The sequence below is a fragment of the Rhizophagus irregularis genome, chromosome 25, assembly GCF_026210795.1.
Source record: "Rhizophagus irregularis chromosome 25, complete sequence".
NCBI classification, from domain to species: Eukaryota; Fungi; Glomeromycota; class Glomeromycetes; order Glomerales; family Glomeraceae; genus Rhizophagus; species Rhizophagus irregularis.
The window spans coordinates 1,637,835-1,658,500 of record NC_089453.1 but is presented as its reverse complement, the minus strand read 5'-3'; the positions used below and the strand labels follow the sequence as shown (position 1 = coordinate 1,658,500).

At 25.0% G+C, this 20,666-nt stretch overlaps 2 protein-coding genes across 2 annotated transcripts; one reads left to right on the top strand and one right to left on the bottom strand.

The window, feature by feature from the left end:
* Positions 1–4,244: 4,244 nt before the first annotated feature.
* Positions 4,245–5,708, top strand: OCT59_016838 (uncharacterized protein; the record flags this gene model as incomplete). Its single annotated transcript, XM_066145950.1, has 1 exon — positions 4,245–5,708. The coding sequence occupies one exon, from the start codon at positions 4,245–4,247 to the stop codon at positions 5,706–5,708; it is 1,464 nt and encodes a 487-aa protein (XP_066003685.1).
* An 8,473-nt stretch (positions 5,709–14,181) lies between these two features.
* OCT59_016837 (uncharacterized protein) lies at positions 14,182–20,181 on the bottom strand (the record flags this gene model as incomplete). The annotated part of the gene is made up of 13 exons (XM_066145949.1): positions 14,182–14,198; positions 14,297–14,353; positions 14,424–14,522; positions 14,589–15,372; positions 15,438–15,917; positions 16,010–16,462; positions 16,549–16,998; positions 17,085–17,534; positions 17,622–18,068; positions 18,155–18,604; positions 18,696–19,151; positions 19,239–19,691; positions 19,780–20,181. The coding sequence occupies 13 exons, from the start codon at positions 20,179–20,181 to the stop codon at positions 14,182–14,184; spliced, it is 4,998 nt and encodes a 1,665-aa protein (XP_066003684.1).
* Between the last annotated feature and the right edge of the window lie 485 nt (positions 20,182–20,666).

The following is a 20,666-nucleotide window of genomic DNA, read 5'->3' as shown; positions in this document are numbered from 1 at the left end:
TTTGTGTAAATTATAATACAATCTATAATATCTATAATATAATTTTAATTATTCAAATTTATAGATTTGGGAAAAGTGGAAATACGATTATAGATGATTTTATTCTTAAAAAAAATTTAAGATGGATTCCATATAACAAATTTAAAAATGTTGAATATCTTAATGAAGGAGGATTTGGTACTATATATAAAGTTACTTGGTTAAATAATTATGAAGATAAAGAAGTAATTCTTAAATGTCACAAGAATTTAAATGAAAATTTAAATGAATTTTTAAAAGAAGTATGATAGTATATTATTTTCTATTCTTAATTTAAATTATAATTTATTTATTTATATTAATAAATTATTATTATTTTTTATAGTGGGAATATCATAATTCAAGTGTTTTAAGTTCAGTCAATATTATATATTTTTATGGATTTACAAAAGATCCAAATATTTCAAAATATATGGTAGTAATGGATTACGCAAATAAAGGTAATTTAAGAGAAAATTTAACAAGAATAGTCAAAAATAATTGGAATCGAAAATTATATATGTTGTACGAAATTATTTCTGGACTAAGTGGGATACATAGAGAAAATCTTATTCATTGTGATATTCATGATGGTAATATTTTAAATTATAATTATGAGAATAGTGATAAAATTTTTATTAGTGATTTAGGATTATGCCAACCTGTAAAATCATTTTTGAAAAAGTATGATATTTATGGTGTAGTGCCATTTATGGCTCCTGAAGTTTTAAGAGGCAAATCTTATACGCCAGCTAGTGATATATATAGTTTTTCTATGATTATGTGGGAACTTACATCCGGGGTACCACCATTTAATAACAGAGCACATGATATTCAACTTAGTTTAAGTATTTGTAGAGGTGAACGTCCTGAAATTATTGAAAATATTCCACAATGTTATGTAGAATTAATGAAAAAATGTTGGAATGAGGATTCATCAAAAAGACCATCTTCTAAAGAAGTATCTGAAATTATTGAAAAATGGATTTTCCCTCCTCATAATTATGAAGTCAGTGAAGAATTAAAAAGCAACATTATGGAATTTATAAATGCACCAATTGGGCAGCATAGCAATCCTGTTACTGAATCACATCCAGAAGCATATTATACAAGTCGCTTACTTGATTTTACTAGTGAAAAATTGAATGAAGTTCTTGAAAGTGAAGGTTTGAGCGAATGTATGGTTAATTTGAAGCTATTAGGTATGTAATATATAAAGAAATCTTGTAAATTATTTATGTAAAATTGATTTCTTTTATTTAATTATTTAGATATTAATACTAGATGAAAATTAACTAATCATTGTTTGTTTTTAAAAAAATTTATAATTTTTTTTTAAGTGATATTTGATATTACACATTCAAAAGAAATTGTTTTATTTTATTCTTTTTAAATTTATTTAAACACTAAGGCTAGAGTAGCAAAATATTTTACAAGTTTCTTAGTTTGTAATTTAAATAATTCTTTTTTTTTAGCTTATATATTTATATACACTTTTTTTATTATACTTAGAATTATTTAAAACACTAAGATTAGAGTAGTAAATATTTTACAAGTTTTTTAGTTTGTAATTTAAATAAATCTTTTTTTTTATAACTTTTCCAATTATGAAATATAAATTATCAAAATAACAATATAAAACTATTTTCAATGATAATGTAAAATTTTTATTCTTATTTTAATAGCTAATTGTATTTAATCTATATTTGTTGACTTTTATATATAATGCATCAGTTATTTTTTTTTTCTTGATAAACTAAAGTCTTCTAACTTTATTCTATTTTGATGTACAAGTACAAATGTGCGTGCTAAAATGAATATATATATTAATTTATTGCTTAATGTAATCAAATTAAAAAGAATTCAAACGTACAATAAATTATTATAAGTAAACAATTCACTTATTTCCTTCTAAACTAACCATATGATTTTTTTACTGTTACACGAAATTTGGGCTAAGTCGTCTATACGACGAAATTGCCGATATTCTGAAGAAAATCTTGGTCGAATGATCACATGTTATGTCGTTTATTTTAATTTCTTATTTTAGATATTATATGATTATTTAATAAATTATTATTTATATAGTATTTATGTTCTTTATATGGATTTCCTTATAACGATTATAATTATTGAGGTAATTAATTCAATGGTATTAATTTTCTTTATTTGATTTGCTTTACAATGAAAATAACCGCTATTACACAAATTAATTAATCATTGTGATACATTGGAATAGATTTGTGATTAGATGGTACTTCTGAATATTCATGAAAAAGAGATGGAATTTTTCTTATATATAGAATCCTCATTAAAATTACAAGAAAATCGTCGTAAATTTTGTATTTTGGCCGATAAAGAGTTATAATAAAAAAATAAACATAATAATAATAAATAAATAGAAGTTATGTGACTACTTATTGCGCCACAAATCATATTTTTCATGGTGCAGAAAATCGATTAGAATCGACTAATCGAAACTGAAAATAAAATCTCAGAATCGAATTTTGAGAAATGATTAATCGTGATCAATTTTAGATTCGATTCCAGTCCCTTAGACTCCCCAGGTATTAGGTTATTATCTTATTCTATAATTGGCTCAAAATGTGAACACATTTGATCATTATTATCCTCACAAAATTAATTGGCATTTTAAAAAAATTAAAAATTTCAAAGATTTATATTAATATTATAATTATTTATAAGTTATAATAAAATTTTAATATATTAAATATTTTAGTAATACATTTCAAATTAAATGTTCAATATACATATAAATATTTTTTAAACTAAAACACAATTTCTATTAATAAATATTCAATTCAGTATAATTTAGTGTCCAAGTATTCCCGAACCAATTGAAAAATTCTAATTATTTGACAAAACTCAGTAATATTTTAGCAATTATTCTGTAAATAAAAAGTTTATACGCGTAATAAATTTAATCGCAATAAAAAAAAATAATAATAACTCCACAAACATTTATTCAAACATCATTGAAAATTAAAAAACTTTACTTATTCAATAAAAGCCAGTTTTCCTTGACCAAAGTACAGTACTTAAATTACGTCATAAAACACAGTATGATAATATTATTACAAATAATGAATATAGCTTTATGAATATGCAAACTAGCTTGGTAAAAATTAATAACTTTGTACTTTCTTCTTCTAAATAACATTGCTTATTTAATAAAGTCGTTTTATTTTGGCTAAAGTAAATGAAATTTCTTTATAAAAAAACGCGCCTTATATATAAAAAAAAGTTGGGAAAATATTTTCAGCTTTATAAACAATACCTATAAGCACTTCTAGATAATATTTAGTTCTTTTGAAAGATATTTTGAAATAAAAAAGAAAAGGGAAAAAAGAAGTGAGAAAAGAAGAGGGAAGGAAAGAGAAAAAACAACGTGCACCGTGTATATGTATAAACAATGAACAAATAAAATCTTAGTACTGATAAGGCTGAGGCTGAGGCTGATGATGTTAAAGCTCCCTATGAACGGTTACGGTACATTTTGCTGAACCCCATTTTACCGAAACCCATTTCGCCGAAGCCATTTCGCCAAAGGGATGTTTCACCGAAGGTACAAGTGCATTTTATCGAATCCATTTCATCGAATTGTCCATTTCGCCGAATTCCATTTCATTTCGCCAAGCCGAAAATGGTAGCGATTAACATTTTTATAAAAAATATTCATCACACAATGAAAGTAAAAATTAAATTATTTTTAGAGATTTTTTTTCCAGGATATTATCACTTTAACATTCAAATAACTGATATTATTTGTTACTAAGCAATAAATAAACAACTTTATTTTTCTGAAAACATTTATTATGAACAAGATAAATTTAATAAAAATCAGCTAATTCAAAAATTTTTCTAGAAAAGATTTCTTTATAAAAACAATAAAATAACCAAATGGAATAATTTTTTGGCGAAATGTCCATTCGATAAAATGGCTTCGACGAAATGGAATTCGGTAAAATGGTATTTCGGCGAAACGTCCTTTCGGCGAAATATCCCTTCGGTGATTATCTCTTCGTCGAAATGGCTTCGGCGAAATGGGTTTCGCATACAGGCAAGTCATAGTCACGTGATACACGTTTTAAAGATCCAAATCCGGTCGATCAGCTTATGGTCGCACACGGAGCTTTTATATATATTCAATAATTCGTTTATTTTTTTTCTCCCTATTATTTCTATTTTTTTTTTTTTGAAGAAAAATGTCCAAACTTGATAAAAATATTCTTTTCTTGATATTTGAGGAATTACAAGATGATTCAACATTCCTCTTTTCATGCCTAATGGTTAATAAAATTTGGTGTGAAACCGTGATTCCAATTTTATGGAGGAATCCTTGGTACTATGCTGTTGATTATCATACAAGAAATTCTTTATATTCTATTCTTACTTCTTATTTATCCAATGATATTAAAGAATTCTTAACAAAGAAAGGAATTCAAATTTCAAGCCAATCATTTGCGTTTGATTATTTGTCTTTCTGTAGGAGTATCAATATAGAAACTATAGATGAAATAATTTCCATTGGATCACCATTAGAATATAATCGATTTCTTTTACAAGAGGAAATTTATAGTTTGTTGATAAAGAAATGTCCAGAAATAAAGTACTTAAATATATGTGGCACCTATGAGATATTATATCTTCCAGAAGCAAAGGCACATCTTGAATCACTTTATGAATTAACATGTGACACATTGATCGATCCTAAGTATTTTTACGGATTAGCACATATCTGTCAACAAATACAAAGAATTATTATTATTAATAAAAACGTAAAAGTTAATCATGGAACTACTAAGTTACTCGAATTTCAAAAAAATTTAAAATATTTTCGATGGGTAGATGAATTTAAAGTAGAAGTTGGCTTTCATTATTGGGAATTATTGGTAGATCCTTATACAGAAATTTTTAATGTATTAAAGAAGCATGCAAATACTCTTAATCATTTTCAGTTTGTTAGTTATTCCGATAATTACAATAATGATGGTGATTATACATTTCTACAAGACGCACTCCTAGGACTTCATAATTTAAAAATAATAAAAATTAATTCTCCTCTATTGTCAAATAATGATGATTTTAATAATGAATTGGAAATGATGACTTTTCGTAACCTTGAATTCATAGAAATTGAGTTTATATATATTTACCAAGTTAATTACATAATTAAAAATAGCTTATTTCTTAGAGAATTAAAGATCAATTATTTTTACACAGAAAAAGATTCTTTTAATGATGACTCTCTTAATTTTATTCGTACAATTTATGAAAATTGTTTTTTAATTGAATATTTAACAATCCCTATGTTTCCATTATTGGAAAATTACTTTATTGAATTTGAAAAATTACTTAAAAGATGTCAAAATTTGCGATCATTATATTTTATATACACGTCATGTATTAGAGAAGGGAATGAGTTCGAGTATTGGGATTATTTGTCGAATGTGTTAATTAAAGAAGCATCAACAAATCTAAAAGAAATAGGAATTCCTTTTGGCATTAGGTTTTCTTTAGAAACTTTAGAGGCATTCTTTGAAAAATGGAAAGGACGACCTGCAATTTCCATCTATTTAGTTGATTTTCATATTTATCAAACTGATTCATATAGGAAACTGATCAATAAATATAAGATTGAAGGGGTAGTTAAAGATATAAACGTATAGATAATTCAATTACTGGATGTACATTTTAAATAAAAGACTCCAATTTTCAATTGTTGTATAAATTTAGAATATATCTATGTATTATGATTTATGAGAACAATTCAATAAAAGATTTTCATCTATAACCGAATAAATCTCAGTTTCGACTTATATGATTAATATATTTTTAATATCTTATATTATATTATAAATTTATCCTAATTACTGTTTAACAATTTTAAAAATTTTTCAGAGTATGATATAAATTTTCGACTTACGGTTAATTTAACTTGAACTTTGTAAGGCATAATATTTTATTTTAAATGTAATAATTTATTCAAATATACTATTTGTTTGCAAAATATATAAAGGGTTAGCCAAATTATAGTGATTATTTGCTATTAATTGAAAAGTTTATCATATGGATATTCTCTTTTCTTAAACAATTCATCTCCCGTTAAATTTTAAGGCGTGGAAATTTATTTATAACTCTCATTTATTGAACTTTGCCCTATTGATCTATCCGTATTTACATATAATAATCCCCTGTCGCACTAAGTGTCACTCATCATACTAATTTTTAAAAATTGCGAGTTATTAGCTGAGTTTATAAATGACCGGGAACCTTCATTTACTTATTTTCCGGCCTCATATAGATAGTCGGGAAATTACTAATTTTAGTTTAAAATAGTTTAAAAGTTTAAAATAGTTAATATTTAGTGAGTGACACGGCTCCAGGGGATTACCCATTTATTTCAGAACATTAGGATTTTTCCCTTTGAGAAAAAAACCCCATTATTCCCAATTCCCCATGAAATAAATAATACTAATTTATTAGGTCATTAGTCCGAAGTGTAACGAAGGACTTTATATTTCTACGCTTGATGATGACATTATGATCCAATATTCGGTAATTTCCAATTATTCTGCTCATCCCAGAAACTGAACCTATGTCCACTTCGGACTTAATACCAGTTCCGTCCCTGGCTTAAATCACTTTTAACATTATTAGATAGAGGAGAAGTGACTTAACATTTTCATATATTGTTTTACGCAATTTCTATTTATCAAACGTGGGACTCAAAAAAGGTAAATTTTTCACTTAATGCTGGCTGAAATTAAATTTATTTACAGAATGCCAATAACTACTACATAAATTTTCTAAATTATATCTGATAATTCACTTTCTGATTCTTTCTTTCGGTGTTCTGAATTTTTATTTGAATTTCTTTTTGAATTCTGTTTTGAATTTTCTGGATTCTGTTCTGAAAGTCCTAAATCCTCCGAATTTATAATAGTTCCTCTTCATTATTATCCCAAATATTGTAATCAGGTATCTTCAGATTTTTCTTAACTTTCTATATCTTCATATTCTAATCCAATATTTTCATCGTCCTATTTTGATGGATTTAATAAGTTTCCTTATCAATTTCTTCTTCATTTGGTATTTCCTCATTAGGTTCTTCCACTTTCTCAAGTACTTCAAAAAATGTAAACGTATAATTATATTTATTTAATAATGATCCCTCTGAGATTAAGAGGAGATTTACTACGAAATCCGATGATCAGAATTTCGTTATAACACTAACCCGACACTCATAATCCTGAAAGTTCAAAATCCCAACACTCATTATTCCGACACTTAATTTCTTCATGAATAAAAAAGAAATTATATCTTTATATGCAAAACATTACATTTTTATTTAATATAAAGTAAAAAATTGAAATTTATTTTTTAATAACATTAATAACAATTAAAAAAAAAAGTTAATTTTTACAATAAAGACATCAATTAATTCTTGCGAAATATTTTTAATATTATTATATATTAATAGAAATGTTATTCACTACAAAGTATAACAAAATTATTACGTCTAAAAAAAATCAAAAAAAAGATAATAAATGTTGGGTGGGATAATGAGAGTCAGAATTTTAATCATTCAGGGTTATGATTTGTCATGATTGTGAGCGTCAGATTTGTGTTATAGTGGGATTCTATTGAATAGCTCCCCTCTTAGAGTAGTAGTTATTTTTTGCACAGATTCAGATACAACAAATTCAGATACACCAGATTATATATTGGTAAAATATCATAAAAATAAATTTAGATATATTAACATAAATGAATAAAATTATACTTCCATAATTTTTAAGCACCCTCCTATCCTCCATGAATATGGCTTAGATTTTACAGGAAAATTATGCTGATTATAATTCATGTCATAGAAAATTATATAAATATATACATTAAATTCATGGAAATTGAAATTTAACGCCAACGGAGATTTATTCCATTGATTGATTTGGTTATACAATTATTAGGTGGTCATAGAGAACAAATAATGATATCAGTAACAAACTAACAATATAATTAAATATACACTATTTATTATATTGTTGGAGAATGGAAGGAATATAAGAATTTTAGAGAATTTTAGAGAAAACAAAGAATATTATACAAATGTTGTTGGAGGAATAAGTCGACATCACTAATTCAGAGTGAATAAATTTTCATCAACAGCAACTTTTTAAACAGATGACCAGCTCTAAGTCTCATTATAAGTTGTTGAAAATTTTTAATTTCTTCAAATTTGAAAATGTTGAATTTACGATAAGTTGATAATTTGTACATATTTGATTATTTTAAAAATGCACTTTCTTCAATTAATTATTGAAATTTGCTATACCTGGTGTATTTATTTATTTCATCGTTAGAATTCTCTGAAGTATTAATTAATATGATGGTTATTAAACCTAACCTATAAGAACTAAGAAGATTTGGCAGTAACAATTTATCTTACTCTTAAAGAAAATAAAAATTACGTATTACTATAAGTTATTAATCTTTGTATTCATTCATGGCTTAAATCAAGAACAAAATTTTCTTAAATTATATTTCAAATATATAATGAAGGTTAATACTAATCAGTATTATTTAATCATTAGATAAAAAATATATCACTAAATATAAAAAAAAAAATTTTTTTAAGAACAAATACTTTTCGAAACATGCGCAATATGTGCAACATTAAATAATTTTGAACCAAAAATGGCTAATTATGCATTTCGATTTTGACCTTTCCCCGCAAAAAAATATCGATCTTGATGTTATTATTGATATATGATCAAAAAAGACTGGTCGTACAATATTAAGATCCATATCCCCTTTGTTATCATACATTTTAAGGAAATCGAGAATGGAATTACGGAGTGTAATCCCCTCCTCTTCTCAATTTCTCCCATAAAAACATTATAATTTCAGATCAATATTTCAGTCAATTATTATTAAAATGATACTATATTTTCAACTCATAATTATGTAGATTTGAATCTCAAATAATGAAATAAAATACTAACGATCTATGTCAAATAATAAACATGTCCACCGGCGATCTGCAATATTACCAATAAAACTAAACTAAACTAAAAATTAATACTTCATAAAATCCTTTTTCTTCATCGTTCGCCCATTCTATATATATTATTCGGAATTTTGGTATAAATTATACCAATTATAAATTATATTCTTTATAAATTATATAAAATCTAAATTATACCAAGTATAAATTATACTATGTGTAAATTATACTATTACGCCGCCGATCATTTAGATTACCTGCGAATTTCTTGGAGTTTCGGTGTGGCGCAGATCGATCATCATTCCGCGTAACAGCCGTAACACTAGTTTAGATCGGCACATGAGTAGTGGTAAATCGCAGCCAAATTTAGCTGCAAACCGCTTTAAGGCTTAATAAACAACAAGAAATTTAATAAAAATCATAAAAATCAGCTAATTCAAAAATTTTTCTAGAAAAGATTTTTTTATGCATTTAGTATAAAAACCATAAAATAACCAAATGGATTCGGCGAAATGGGTTTCGGTGACAAGTCATATAGCCACGTGATACACTTTTGTGATCTACATACATGTGTAACTGTGTACCTTTTAATATATTCCGGTGAAACATTGTCACACTATGGTCGTACACCGGAGCTTTTTATATAAATATGACATCGTTGCTCATTCATTATTCTTAATTCGTTTATTTTTTCTCTCCCTATTATTTCTATTTTTTTTTTGAAGAAGAAAAATGTCTAAACTTAATAAGGATATTCTTTTCTTAATATTTGAGGAATTACAAGATGATTCAACATTACTCTTTTCATGCCTAATGGTTAATAGAATATGGTGTGAAACCGTGATTCCAATTTTATGGAGGAAACCTTGGCACTATGCTATTGATTATCATAAAAAATTTTCTTTATATTATATTCTTACTTCTTATTTATCCAATGATATTAAAGAATTCTTAACAAAGAAAGGAATTCAAATTTCAGGTCAATCACTTGCATTTGATTATTTGTCTTTCTGTAGGAGTATCGATATAAAAATTATAAATGATATAATTTCCATTGGATCATCATTAGAATATAATAAATTTCTTTTACAAGAGGAAATTTACAGTTTATTGATAAAGAAATGTCCAGAAATAAAATACTTGAACATATGTGGTACCTATGAGATAGTACATCTTCCAGAAGCAAAGGTCCGCCTTGAATCACTTTGTGAATTAACATGTGACACATTGATTGATCCTAAGTACTTTTACAGATTAGCGCATATTTGTCAACAAATACAAAGAATTATCATTATTAACAAAAATTTAAAAGTTAATCATGGAACTATTAAGTTAATCGAATTTCAAAAGAATATAAAATATTTTAAATGGGTAGATGAATTTAAAGAAGATGATTTTTGGGAATTATTGGAAGATCCTTATACAGAAAATTTTAACGTATTAAAAAAACATGCAAATACTCTTAATCATTTTGATATAAACCTTCAGTTTGATGATGAGTTTTTCAACGAATATGATTATTCATTTCTACAAGATGCATTCCTAGAACTTTATAATTTAAAAATATTAGAAATTGAGGCTCCTATATTTCTAAATAATGATGATTATTTCAGTAAAGAATTGGAAATGGTAGCTTATCGTAACCTTGAAATTATAGAGATAGATGTTATAGATATTTATCAAGTTACTTGCATAGTTAAAAATAGTTTATGTCTTAGAGAATTAAGGGTTAATGATTTTGACTGGAATTATGATAATTATTATAATGACTCACTTAATTTTTTTCGTACAATTTGTGAAAATTGTTTTTTAATTGAACATTTAACAGTCCCTATGTTTTTAGAAAATCAATTTATTGAATTTGAAAAATTACTTAAAAATTGTCAAAATTTGCGATTATTATATTTAAAACACACAACAAATATTAAAGGAGGGAATGAGCTTGAGTTTGGGGATTATTTATCAAATGTATTAATTAAAGTAGCATCAACAAATCTAAGAAAATTAATAATTCCTTTTGATATTAGGTTTTCTTTAAAAACTTTAGAGACATTCTTTGAAAAATGGAAAGGACGACCTGCAATTTCCATTCATTTTGATGATTATTATTTTTATCAAAAAGATGATTCATATGTGAAACTGTTTGATAAATATAAAGTTGAAAAAGTAATTAAAGATATTTTCCTATAAAAAAAATTCTTTATTTTTATAGTTTTCACGAAAATTTTTTATAGGGTAAACTTATAGATAATTTAATTGTATTACTGAATTATCCATTTTAAATAAAAGACCACTTACAAGATTTACAATTATTAAATCAACTATGTATTAAAATTATAAAATAAAAAAAATTGAATCCAAAGAACCGATTTTGTATTTTTTTTTAAAAAAAATAAATGATAAATTAATATCATTCTTTACTAAACAAAAGCTTCATACGTTCAAAAATATACTAATCAAATAATCCAAACCAACTACCAATCAATATCCATCCAAAGAACAATTTGTCGAATGGCTAAATCATATAAAGTATAATTTTGTTCACTAACCAATTTGTCGATTGCCAATTTTGTCCAATTAAGCCACTTCCAGTTAATCTTTCGATTATATAATAAACTATGAAAATTAACTATAAACTAAACTATACTACATCAATAAACTATCTTAAGCTACAGTACATAATAAATTTGCGTAACATTATCGGTAGATAACATGATTTGATTCATCCATAACAATAGTATTTAATGTTTGTATAATTAACTCTTTCCCCTTTTTTAACTCTCATATAGTTGGTGTGTTGCCAACAAAAAGTCTCTTATGACTTTTTCTTTATATTCTAATATATATAATGTTAGCAGGGCATTTTATAGTAAATTTATTTTTTTTGTTTTTTGATTAGAAAAAAATATTTTAACTTCGTTATAGTAAAAATTTATTTTCACTTTATCATGTTATGTTTGAAACAATTTATGTTAAAATACAAAGAACCTGTTTTCGTTTCTGAAATAAAAATGAGAATAAAAGTTTTAGTGATTCAATTATTTGTCTATTATTGATCGATTACTCTTTTTGCGCTTTTGATCTTATCACTTATTGTATGTATTATGCTCACTTTTTATTTTTCTATCCTCCCTCTTCCACTCCTTTCCTTTTAATAAAGATTTTTTTTTCTGATAATTACAAAGCATTGTATTTGTATTTTTAATTACATCTACGATAGGTAAAATTATTTTTAAAATGTCTTAACATTATAGTCAACTTACATATAACTTATTCTAATCCTTTAATTTCCAGAGAATTATGGTAAAACTAATATTGGTCCTTAACGTAATCCATCACGTATTAGTATTACTGTATAAATATAAAAACATTTATTCTTCCATCTTAAATAATAAATTTAATCGGATTGCAGGTATTGGAATTGGTCTACAGTGATTTTGGATGTTACTTTACAGTGGGATATCAAAGTCACTGGCAAACTTTATTTGAAAGTTAACCGCATTAATTTGTCACAAGTAATCATAGAAAGTCTAATAAAATGTCATGATAAGACGCGTAGAATGGCATTATGTTCATGTCTCTAGCCTTAATATAATGAGTAATTTGCAAAAGACTTTAAACTTGAAATTACCAATAACTTTTCGTCTAACGAAGATAAAGCGCAACCATCCAATGCATCACATCATATGAGAGTTTGATTGATTATTTACGATCACTGGACGAGGAATTATGCGGTTTAATATTTATAAAAAAAGTCTACTCGGTGACTTTTGAATTCCACTATACATTGTACAGTAGTACATTGACAAATTAAAATACATCTCATAAATAAAATAAATTACTTAGACACCATTAAAGTTGTACAAAATTTAATATCGGGAGATTTATAATGTAAATATTAGTATCAAACTGAATAGAAGCCGCTCAAATGATTTAGTCTAAGTGACTTACAGTATGTAACTCATCGTTTTATCAATCAAAAGTTTCTTACAACTATTTAACATACAACGTAGTAGATGGCAAGCTAACCAAAAAATATTATATCAGAGTGAATTACAGTGAGATTCACGAGCTACAGTAATATATTTACCTATGACAAAAAAAGCTAGTGTAATTGTATTAAAAGCAATATAAACTATGAAATTAGTGAAAATATCAAACTATATGAAATTTTAAGTTAAAACTAACAGGACGTGACTTATTAAGCGAATACCGTGATACAAATCCTTTTAATCAACCAACAGTCGATGAAATGTATAAAATATTGATTCAATTTGAAATTTTAATAAAATTATCTTTGAATAAGTAAAATTTATAATAATGTAATTTTTAAGGCAACATTTGCGAAAATAAAATCTACAATAAATTATATCAATAGATGTTTATATTTTACATTAATTTATAAATTATTAACTGTGAATTAGTAAATATAGAAAAATTTGTTTGTAAATCAAGCTGAATATTGAATTTATTCTTCACAATTTACAAAAAATCACATTGTACAATAATGATCCAGTGTGCTACTGATTGTTGTGATTACGCTAATAAAGATTAATTGTAAAGTGTATATTTACAAATTTTAATATAAATAATAATTTTTCTACCTAATAAATTATTTTGAACGGGCTAATAACACATGATAGAGGATTATTTTAACAAACATTACTATATTTATCATTTTATACGAATTAGTATTTTAAATCATTATACTATTTTAGCATAAATTAAAAATTTATTAATAAATTTCAGTAACCCGAATTAAACTTAGTTTCATTTATTTAATATAATTCTTACCGCTTTACAATGATTTAAATATTTTGGATGCAAAATTAGATTGGCAAAAAAAAATTTCTTACGAACAATTCTTTTAAAAATTAATATTTTAGCAATAAAGAACTTTTGCTTTAATTTAAAAAAAGTTTTTTATATTACATATCATAGTCACATTGAAATATAAATATAAAGTATTTATTGATGTAATATAATTTCTTGCCAAATTACATAATTGGTCTGTTTTAAAAATAAAACTGTACTCTATATTTCCAATTGTTTGACAAGAGATAAAAATAATAACGTCTGAATATTTTCCTTAAAATAACACGTACGACGGGTTTAAAATAATCTAACATTCTTTATCAATCAGGCAAATTATCTTAAAAAGTAGTAGTTAGCATCATCAGAATTTAGTTTAACATACTAAAATTAATTTGGAATGACTTAAACAGATATAATAAATTTATGTATAATTACCTGATAAATTCAATTTAATAATGCAATTATCACATTCTGAACTATCATCTATTATTACTTTTAATATACAATAAATTGTTGTTAAGAGTAATTTTATATATGCAATAATAAATTTTGATAAATTTACCTGTTTCACTTGATAAATTAGTTACTTGATAATTGTTCCTAGAAGTTGACGCACTACCAATTTCTTCATTTTCATTTGAAATGCAACAGTATAAAACCCCTGATCGTGATAATTTTATATTAATTAATAGTAGCCAATTATAAAATGAATAATTATTAAAATTACCTGTAAAATTTGATGGGTTTATTGAATGTAATTTACTACTATTCGATGTTTTTAAATGATCTGATTTACTAGTTAATTCAAAATATTGTTTTATTACTCCATTGTTGTAATTTCTTAACTCTTCAAAAATAATATCATCAGTTTCAAAATGGTTTAATTTTTGAATTATTTCATCTACTGTTGGTCGATTTGAAGGTGTTGCATCCCAACATTTATTTAATAAATGAACTAAAGATTTAGGTGTATTTTTACCAATTTTTGGTCTCAACCCATTTTTACAGATATCTAACATAAGGTTATCATCAATTACATCATGAAAAGGTCTTTCTCCAGTGAATACTTCATTAATAATAATTCCAAACGCATAAATATCCGCGTTTTGGGTATATCGTTTTCCTCTTAATACTTCTGGAGCAATATAAGGTAAATTTCCATATACCTTATAAACATTTTCTTTCTTTTCATCACGGCTGACAAATTTACTTAATCCAAGATCAGTTATTTTAGCTCTATCAAAATCTTTAGTTAATATATTTTCAGAATGAATATCTTGATGAATGATATTTTTTGAATGAATTTCTTTAATGCCTTCAGCAATATTTTTTAATATTCTAATTTTATATGTTGTAATCAAATATTTGTTATATTTATCTAAAAAACCTCGCAAACTTCCGTGATTTATATATTCTAATACTAATACATAATTTTGTGTATTTGGTTCTTTTGATATACCATAAAGCTTAGTGATTTTATGAGAAAATCCTATTTTACAATATGATTGTACCTAAAAATAAATAAAATATTAAGTATATGCTGATATAAAAAATAAAATTTACAATTCACACTTACTTCTTGTAAAAATCCTGAAATATTATAACAAGAACTTTCAAGAACTTTTAAAACTACCTTTTTATATCCACTTAAACGCTTCCATTCTAATTCTATTTGATCCCATTCGTATATATTATTATTTAGCCATAAAGCACTATATACTTTTGAAAACCCTCCTTGGTTAATATAACTAATATCAATAAATGAACTATATGGTATCCATTCAATGAATTCGCTCATTTTATTACTTTTACAATAATTACCTTTAAGAATAACGTCAATATCCTTATTTTCACTTAAAAGTTTACCATAATTTAATTGAAAATGACACAGTTTACACCTCTTACACCAGTTAAAAAAATAGGATAAGAATTGACATTTTATACATAAGTTTTGATTATAGCCTTTATCATCAAACACTAGTATATAATTAGATACTAATGATGACAAATCTTTAGATATTCCATAAAATTTACATTTTTTTTTTTCAATTAACACCTAATGCATGACGTTTATATTAATGAAATATCTCTTTAGTTAAAATATAATCATTCAAAGAAGATGAAGTTTTAATAAGTATTGTAACTTACCTTATCAAAATCATTGACGTTATACTTAAAATTCACCAGTATTACTCTTTTAACTTCTCGACTCCAGTTAAATTTATCTTTATCCCAACTACGAATACAACCTTTTGGCCAATCAGCACTGTAAATTTCTTCATGATACGCAATATGTATTATATCTTTAAATTCATCATAAGGTATCCATTCAATAAATTCTTCTGATGATCTACTTTTACAATAATTATCTTTAAGAATCTTGTCAATTTCATCATTTTCACTAGGAAATTCTCCGTAATTTAATTTAAAATTGTCCAGCTTACAACTTTTACACCAGTCAAAAAAACTGGACAATATTTGACACTTTATACATAAGTTTTGATTATAGCCTTCATCGTCAAATACCAATATATAAATATGTGATGTTGGATCCTTAGATATTCCATAAATTTGATACACATATTTTCCAGCTTTTAATATCTGTAATGTGTAATTTTAATATAGTTACTTTTTACTATATGGTCAATTTATTAAAATTATAAGTTTCGTTTAGAAAAAATACTCACCTTATATATATGGTCTAAATCTTCAGAATTTATTAACATTACTTTAAAGTTTTTAATCTTTCGATTCCAGTTTAGATTATTACTATTCCAATCACAGATATAACCATTTAACCATATAGCACTATTTTTATCATCTGCAATATGTATTATATCTTTAAATTCATCATAAGGTATCCATTCAATAAATTCTTCTGATGATCTACTTTTACAATAATTATCTTTAAGAATCTTGTCAATTTCATCATTTTCACTAGGAAATTCTCCGTAATTTAATTGAAAATTGTCCAGCTTACAACTTTTACACCAGTCAAAAAAACTGGACAATATTTGACACTTTATACATAAGTTTTGATTATAGCCTTCATCGCCAAATACCAATATATAAATATGTGATGTTGGATCCTTAGATATTCCATAAATTTGATACACATACTTTCCAGCTTTTAATATCTGTAATGTGTAATTTTAATATAGTTACTTTTTACTATATGGTCAATTTATTAAAATTATAAGTTTCGTTTAGAAAAAATACTCACCTTATATATGTGGTCTAAATCTTCAGAATTTATTAACATTACTTTAAAGTTTTTAATCTTTCGATTCCAGTTAAGATTATTACTATTCCAATCACAGATATAACCATTTAACCATATAGCACTATTTTTATCATCTGCAATAGGTTTAATATAATAAAATTCATCATAAGGTATCCATTCAATAAATTCTTTTGATGATCTACTTTTACAATAATTATCTTTAAGAATCTTGTCAATTTCATCATTTTCACTAGGAAATTCTCCGTAATTTAATTGAAAATTGTCCAGTTTACAACTTTTACACCAGTCAAAAAAACTGGACAATATTTGACATTTTATACATAAGTTTTTATTATAGCTTTCTTCGTCAAATATCAATATATAACTATGTGATGTTGGATCCTTAGATATTCCATAAATTTGATACACATATTTTCCTGCTTTTAATATCTGTAATGTACAATTTTAATATAGTTACTTTTTACTATATGGTCAATTTATTAAAATTATAAGTTTCATTTAGAAAAAAATACTCACTTCATATATATGGTCTAAATCTTGAGAATTTATTAGCATTACATTAAAATGTTCAATCTTTCGATCCCAGTTAAGATTATTACTATTCCAATCGTAGATATGATGATTCAACCATATAGCACTATTTTTATCATCTGCAATAGGTTTAATATAATAAAATTCTTTATAGGGTATCCATTTAATTAATTCTCTTGGTGATCTACTTTTACAATAATTATCTTTAAGAATCTTGTCAATTTCATTATTTCCACTTGGAAATTCTCCATAATTTAATTGAAAATTATTCAGTTTACAACTCTTACACCAGTCAAAAAAATAGGACAATATTTGACATTTTATACATAAGTTATTATAGCCTTCTTCGTCAAATATCAATATATAACTATGTGATGTTGGATCCTTAGATATTCCATAAATTTGATACACATATCTTCCTGCTTTTAATATCTGTAATGTGTAATTTTAATATAGTTACTTTTACTATATGGTCAATTTATTAAAATTATAAGTTTCATTTAGAAAAAAATACTCACTTCATATATATGGTCTAAATCTTCAGAATTTATTAGCATTACATTAAAATGTTCAATCTTTCGATCCCAGTTAAGATTATTACTATTCCAATCGTAGATATGATCATTCAACCATATAGCACTATTTTTATCATCTGCAATAGGTTTAATATAATAAAATTCTTTATAAGGTATCCATTTAATTAATTCTCCTGGTGATCTACTTTTACAATAGTTATCTTTAAGAATCTTGTCAATTTCATTATTTCCACTTGGAAACTCTCCATAATTTAATTGAAAATGATTCAATTTACAACTCTCACACCAGTCAAAAAAATAGGATAAAACTTGACATTTTATACATAAGTTTTGATTATAGCCTTCATAATCAAATACCAATATATAACTATGTGATGTTGGATCCTTAGATATTCCATAAACTTGATATACATATTTTTCTGCTTTTAATATCTGTAATGTGTAATTTTTAATATAGTTACTTTTTACTATATGGCCATTTTATTTATTAAAATCATAAGTTTCATTTAGTAAAAATACTCACCTTATATATATGGTCTAAATCTTCAGAATTTATTAGTATTACTTTAAAATTTTTAGTCCTTCGATCCCAGTTAAGATTGTTACTAGTCCAATCACAGATATAACCTTTTGGCCAATCAGCACTGTAAATTTCTTTATGATGCGCAATATGTACAATATCTTTAAATTCATCATAAGGTATCCATTCAATTAATTCTCCTGGTGATCTACTTTTACAATAGTTATCTTTAAGAATCTTGTCAATTTCATTATTTCCACTTGGAAACTCTCCATAATTTAATTGAAAATGATTCAATTTACAACTCTCACACCAGTCAAAAAAATAGGATAAAACTTGACATTTTATACATAAGTTTTGATTATAGCCTTCATAATCAAATACCAATATATAACTATGTGATGTTGGATCCTTAGATATTCCATAAACTTGATATACATATTTTTCTGCTTTTAATATCTGTAATGTGTAATTTTTAATATAGTTACTTTTTACTATATGGCCATTTTATTAAAATCATAAGTTTCATTTAGTAAAAATACTCACCTTATATATATGGTCTAAATCTTTAGAATTTATTAGTATTACTTTAAAATTTTTAGTCCTTCGATCCCAGTTAAGATTGTTACTAGTCCAATCACAGATATAACCTTTTGGCCAATCAGCACTGTAAATTTCTTTATGATGCGCAATATGTACAATATCTTTAAATTCATCATAAGGTATCCATTCAATTAATTCTCCTGATGATCTACTTTTACAATAATTATATTCAAGAATCTTGTCAATTTCATTATTTCCACTTGGAAATTCACCATAATTTAATTGAAAATGATTCAGTTTACAACTCTCACACCAGTCAAAAAAATAGGATAAAACTTGACATTTTATACATAAGTTTTGATTATAGCCTTCATCATCAAATACCAATACATAACTATGTGATGTTAAATCCTTAGATATTCCATAAAGTTTATATTTTTCTTTTTCTTTTAATACCTAATGTTGGTGTTTATAATAAAATATCACTTAAAATAGAATCATTTATAGGCAGAAGATGAACGATTTAGAAAGTAATATAACTTACCCCATAAAAATCAACGATATTATACTTAAAATTCACTAATACTACTTTTTTAATTTTTCGATTCCAGTTAAATTTATCTTTATTCCAATCACAAATGCAACCTTTTGACCACAAAGCACTAAAAGTTTCTTTAATGATTACATTATGCGTAATATCTTTGAATTCTTTATAAGGTATCCATTCAATAAATTCTTCTGATAATCCACTTTTGGAATAACAATATTTGAGTCCATTGTCAATTTCATTATTTCCACTTGGGGATTTATCATAATTTAATTTAAAGTGGTTTAATTTACATGCGTCACACCAATTAAAGAAATTTGATTTAAATTTACATCCTAAACAAAGTTTTATAATCATTTGAAATTTCAAAGACTTTATATTACTTGTGTCATCATCCATTTTTTTTGGATAAAGTTATGATCAAGTAAAATACTGCTTAGGTGTGGAGTTATGATTAATTTATAGAGGATTATTAATAATAGTATGTTACATTATAATTGTTTCCGGAATTCGGAAATCCAAAATTACGAAATCGTAATTCCGTAATTATTTACGTATTACGAAATTAATTATGTACTCCCGAAATTCTGAAGTTCGTGTAACAGTGCGAAAAAACAAATTTCTCGAGATCTAGTGAATTTATTTTGATAATTTTACTACCATTCGATTCGTCTCACCAAAACGAATCCAATGGTAATAAGTGTTTGTGTATTTCATTCCTCTAGCATTGATATTGATGGAGTTAAACGCTATGAACTAATATTTAATGATTATTGATGTCAGAGCACGATCTAGTTATTGAATTTGAATGAATTTACCACCATTCGATTCATCTCGATGAGACGATTCTAATGTTGATAAGACCATTTTTCTAGCATTTATAT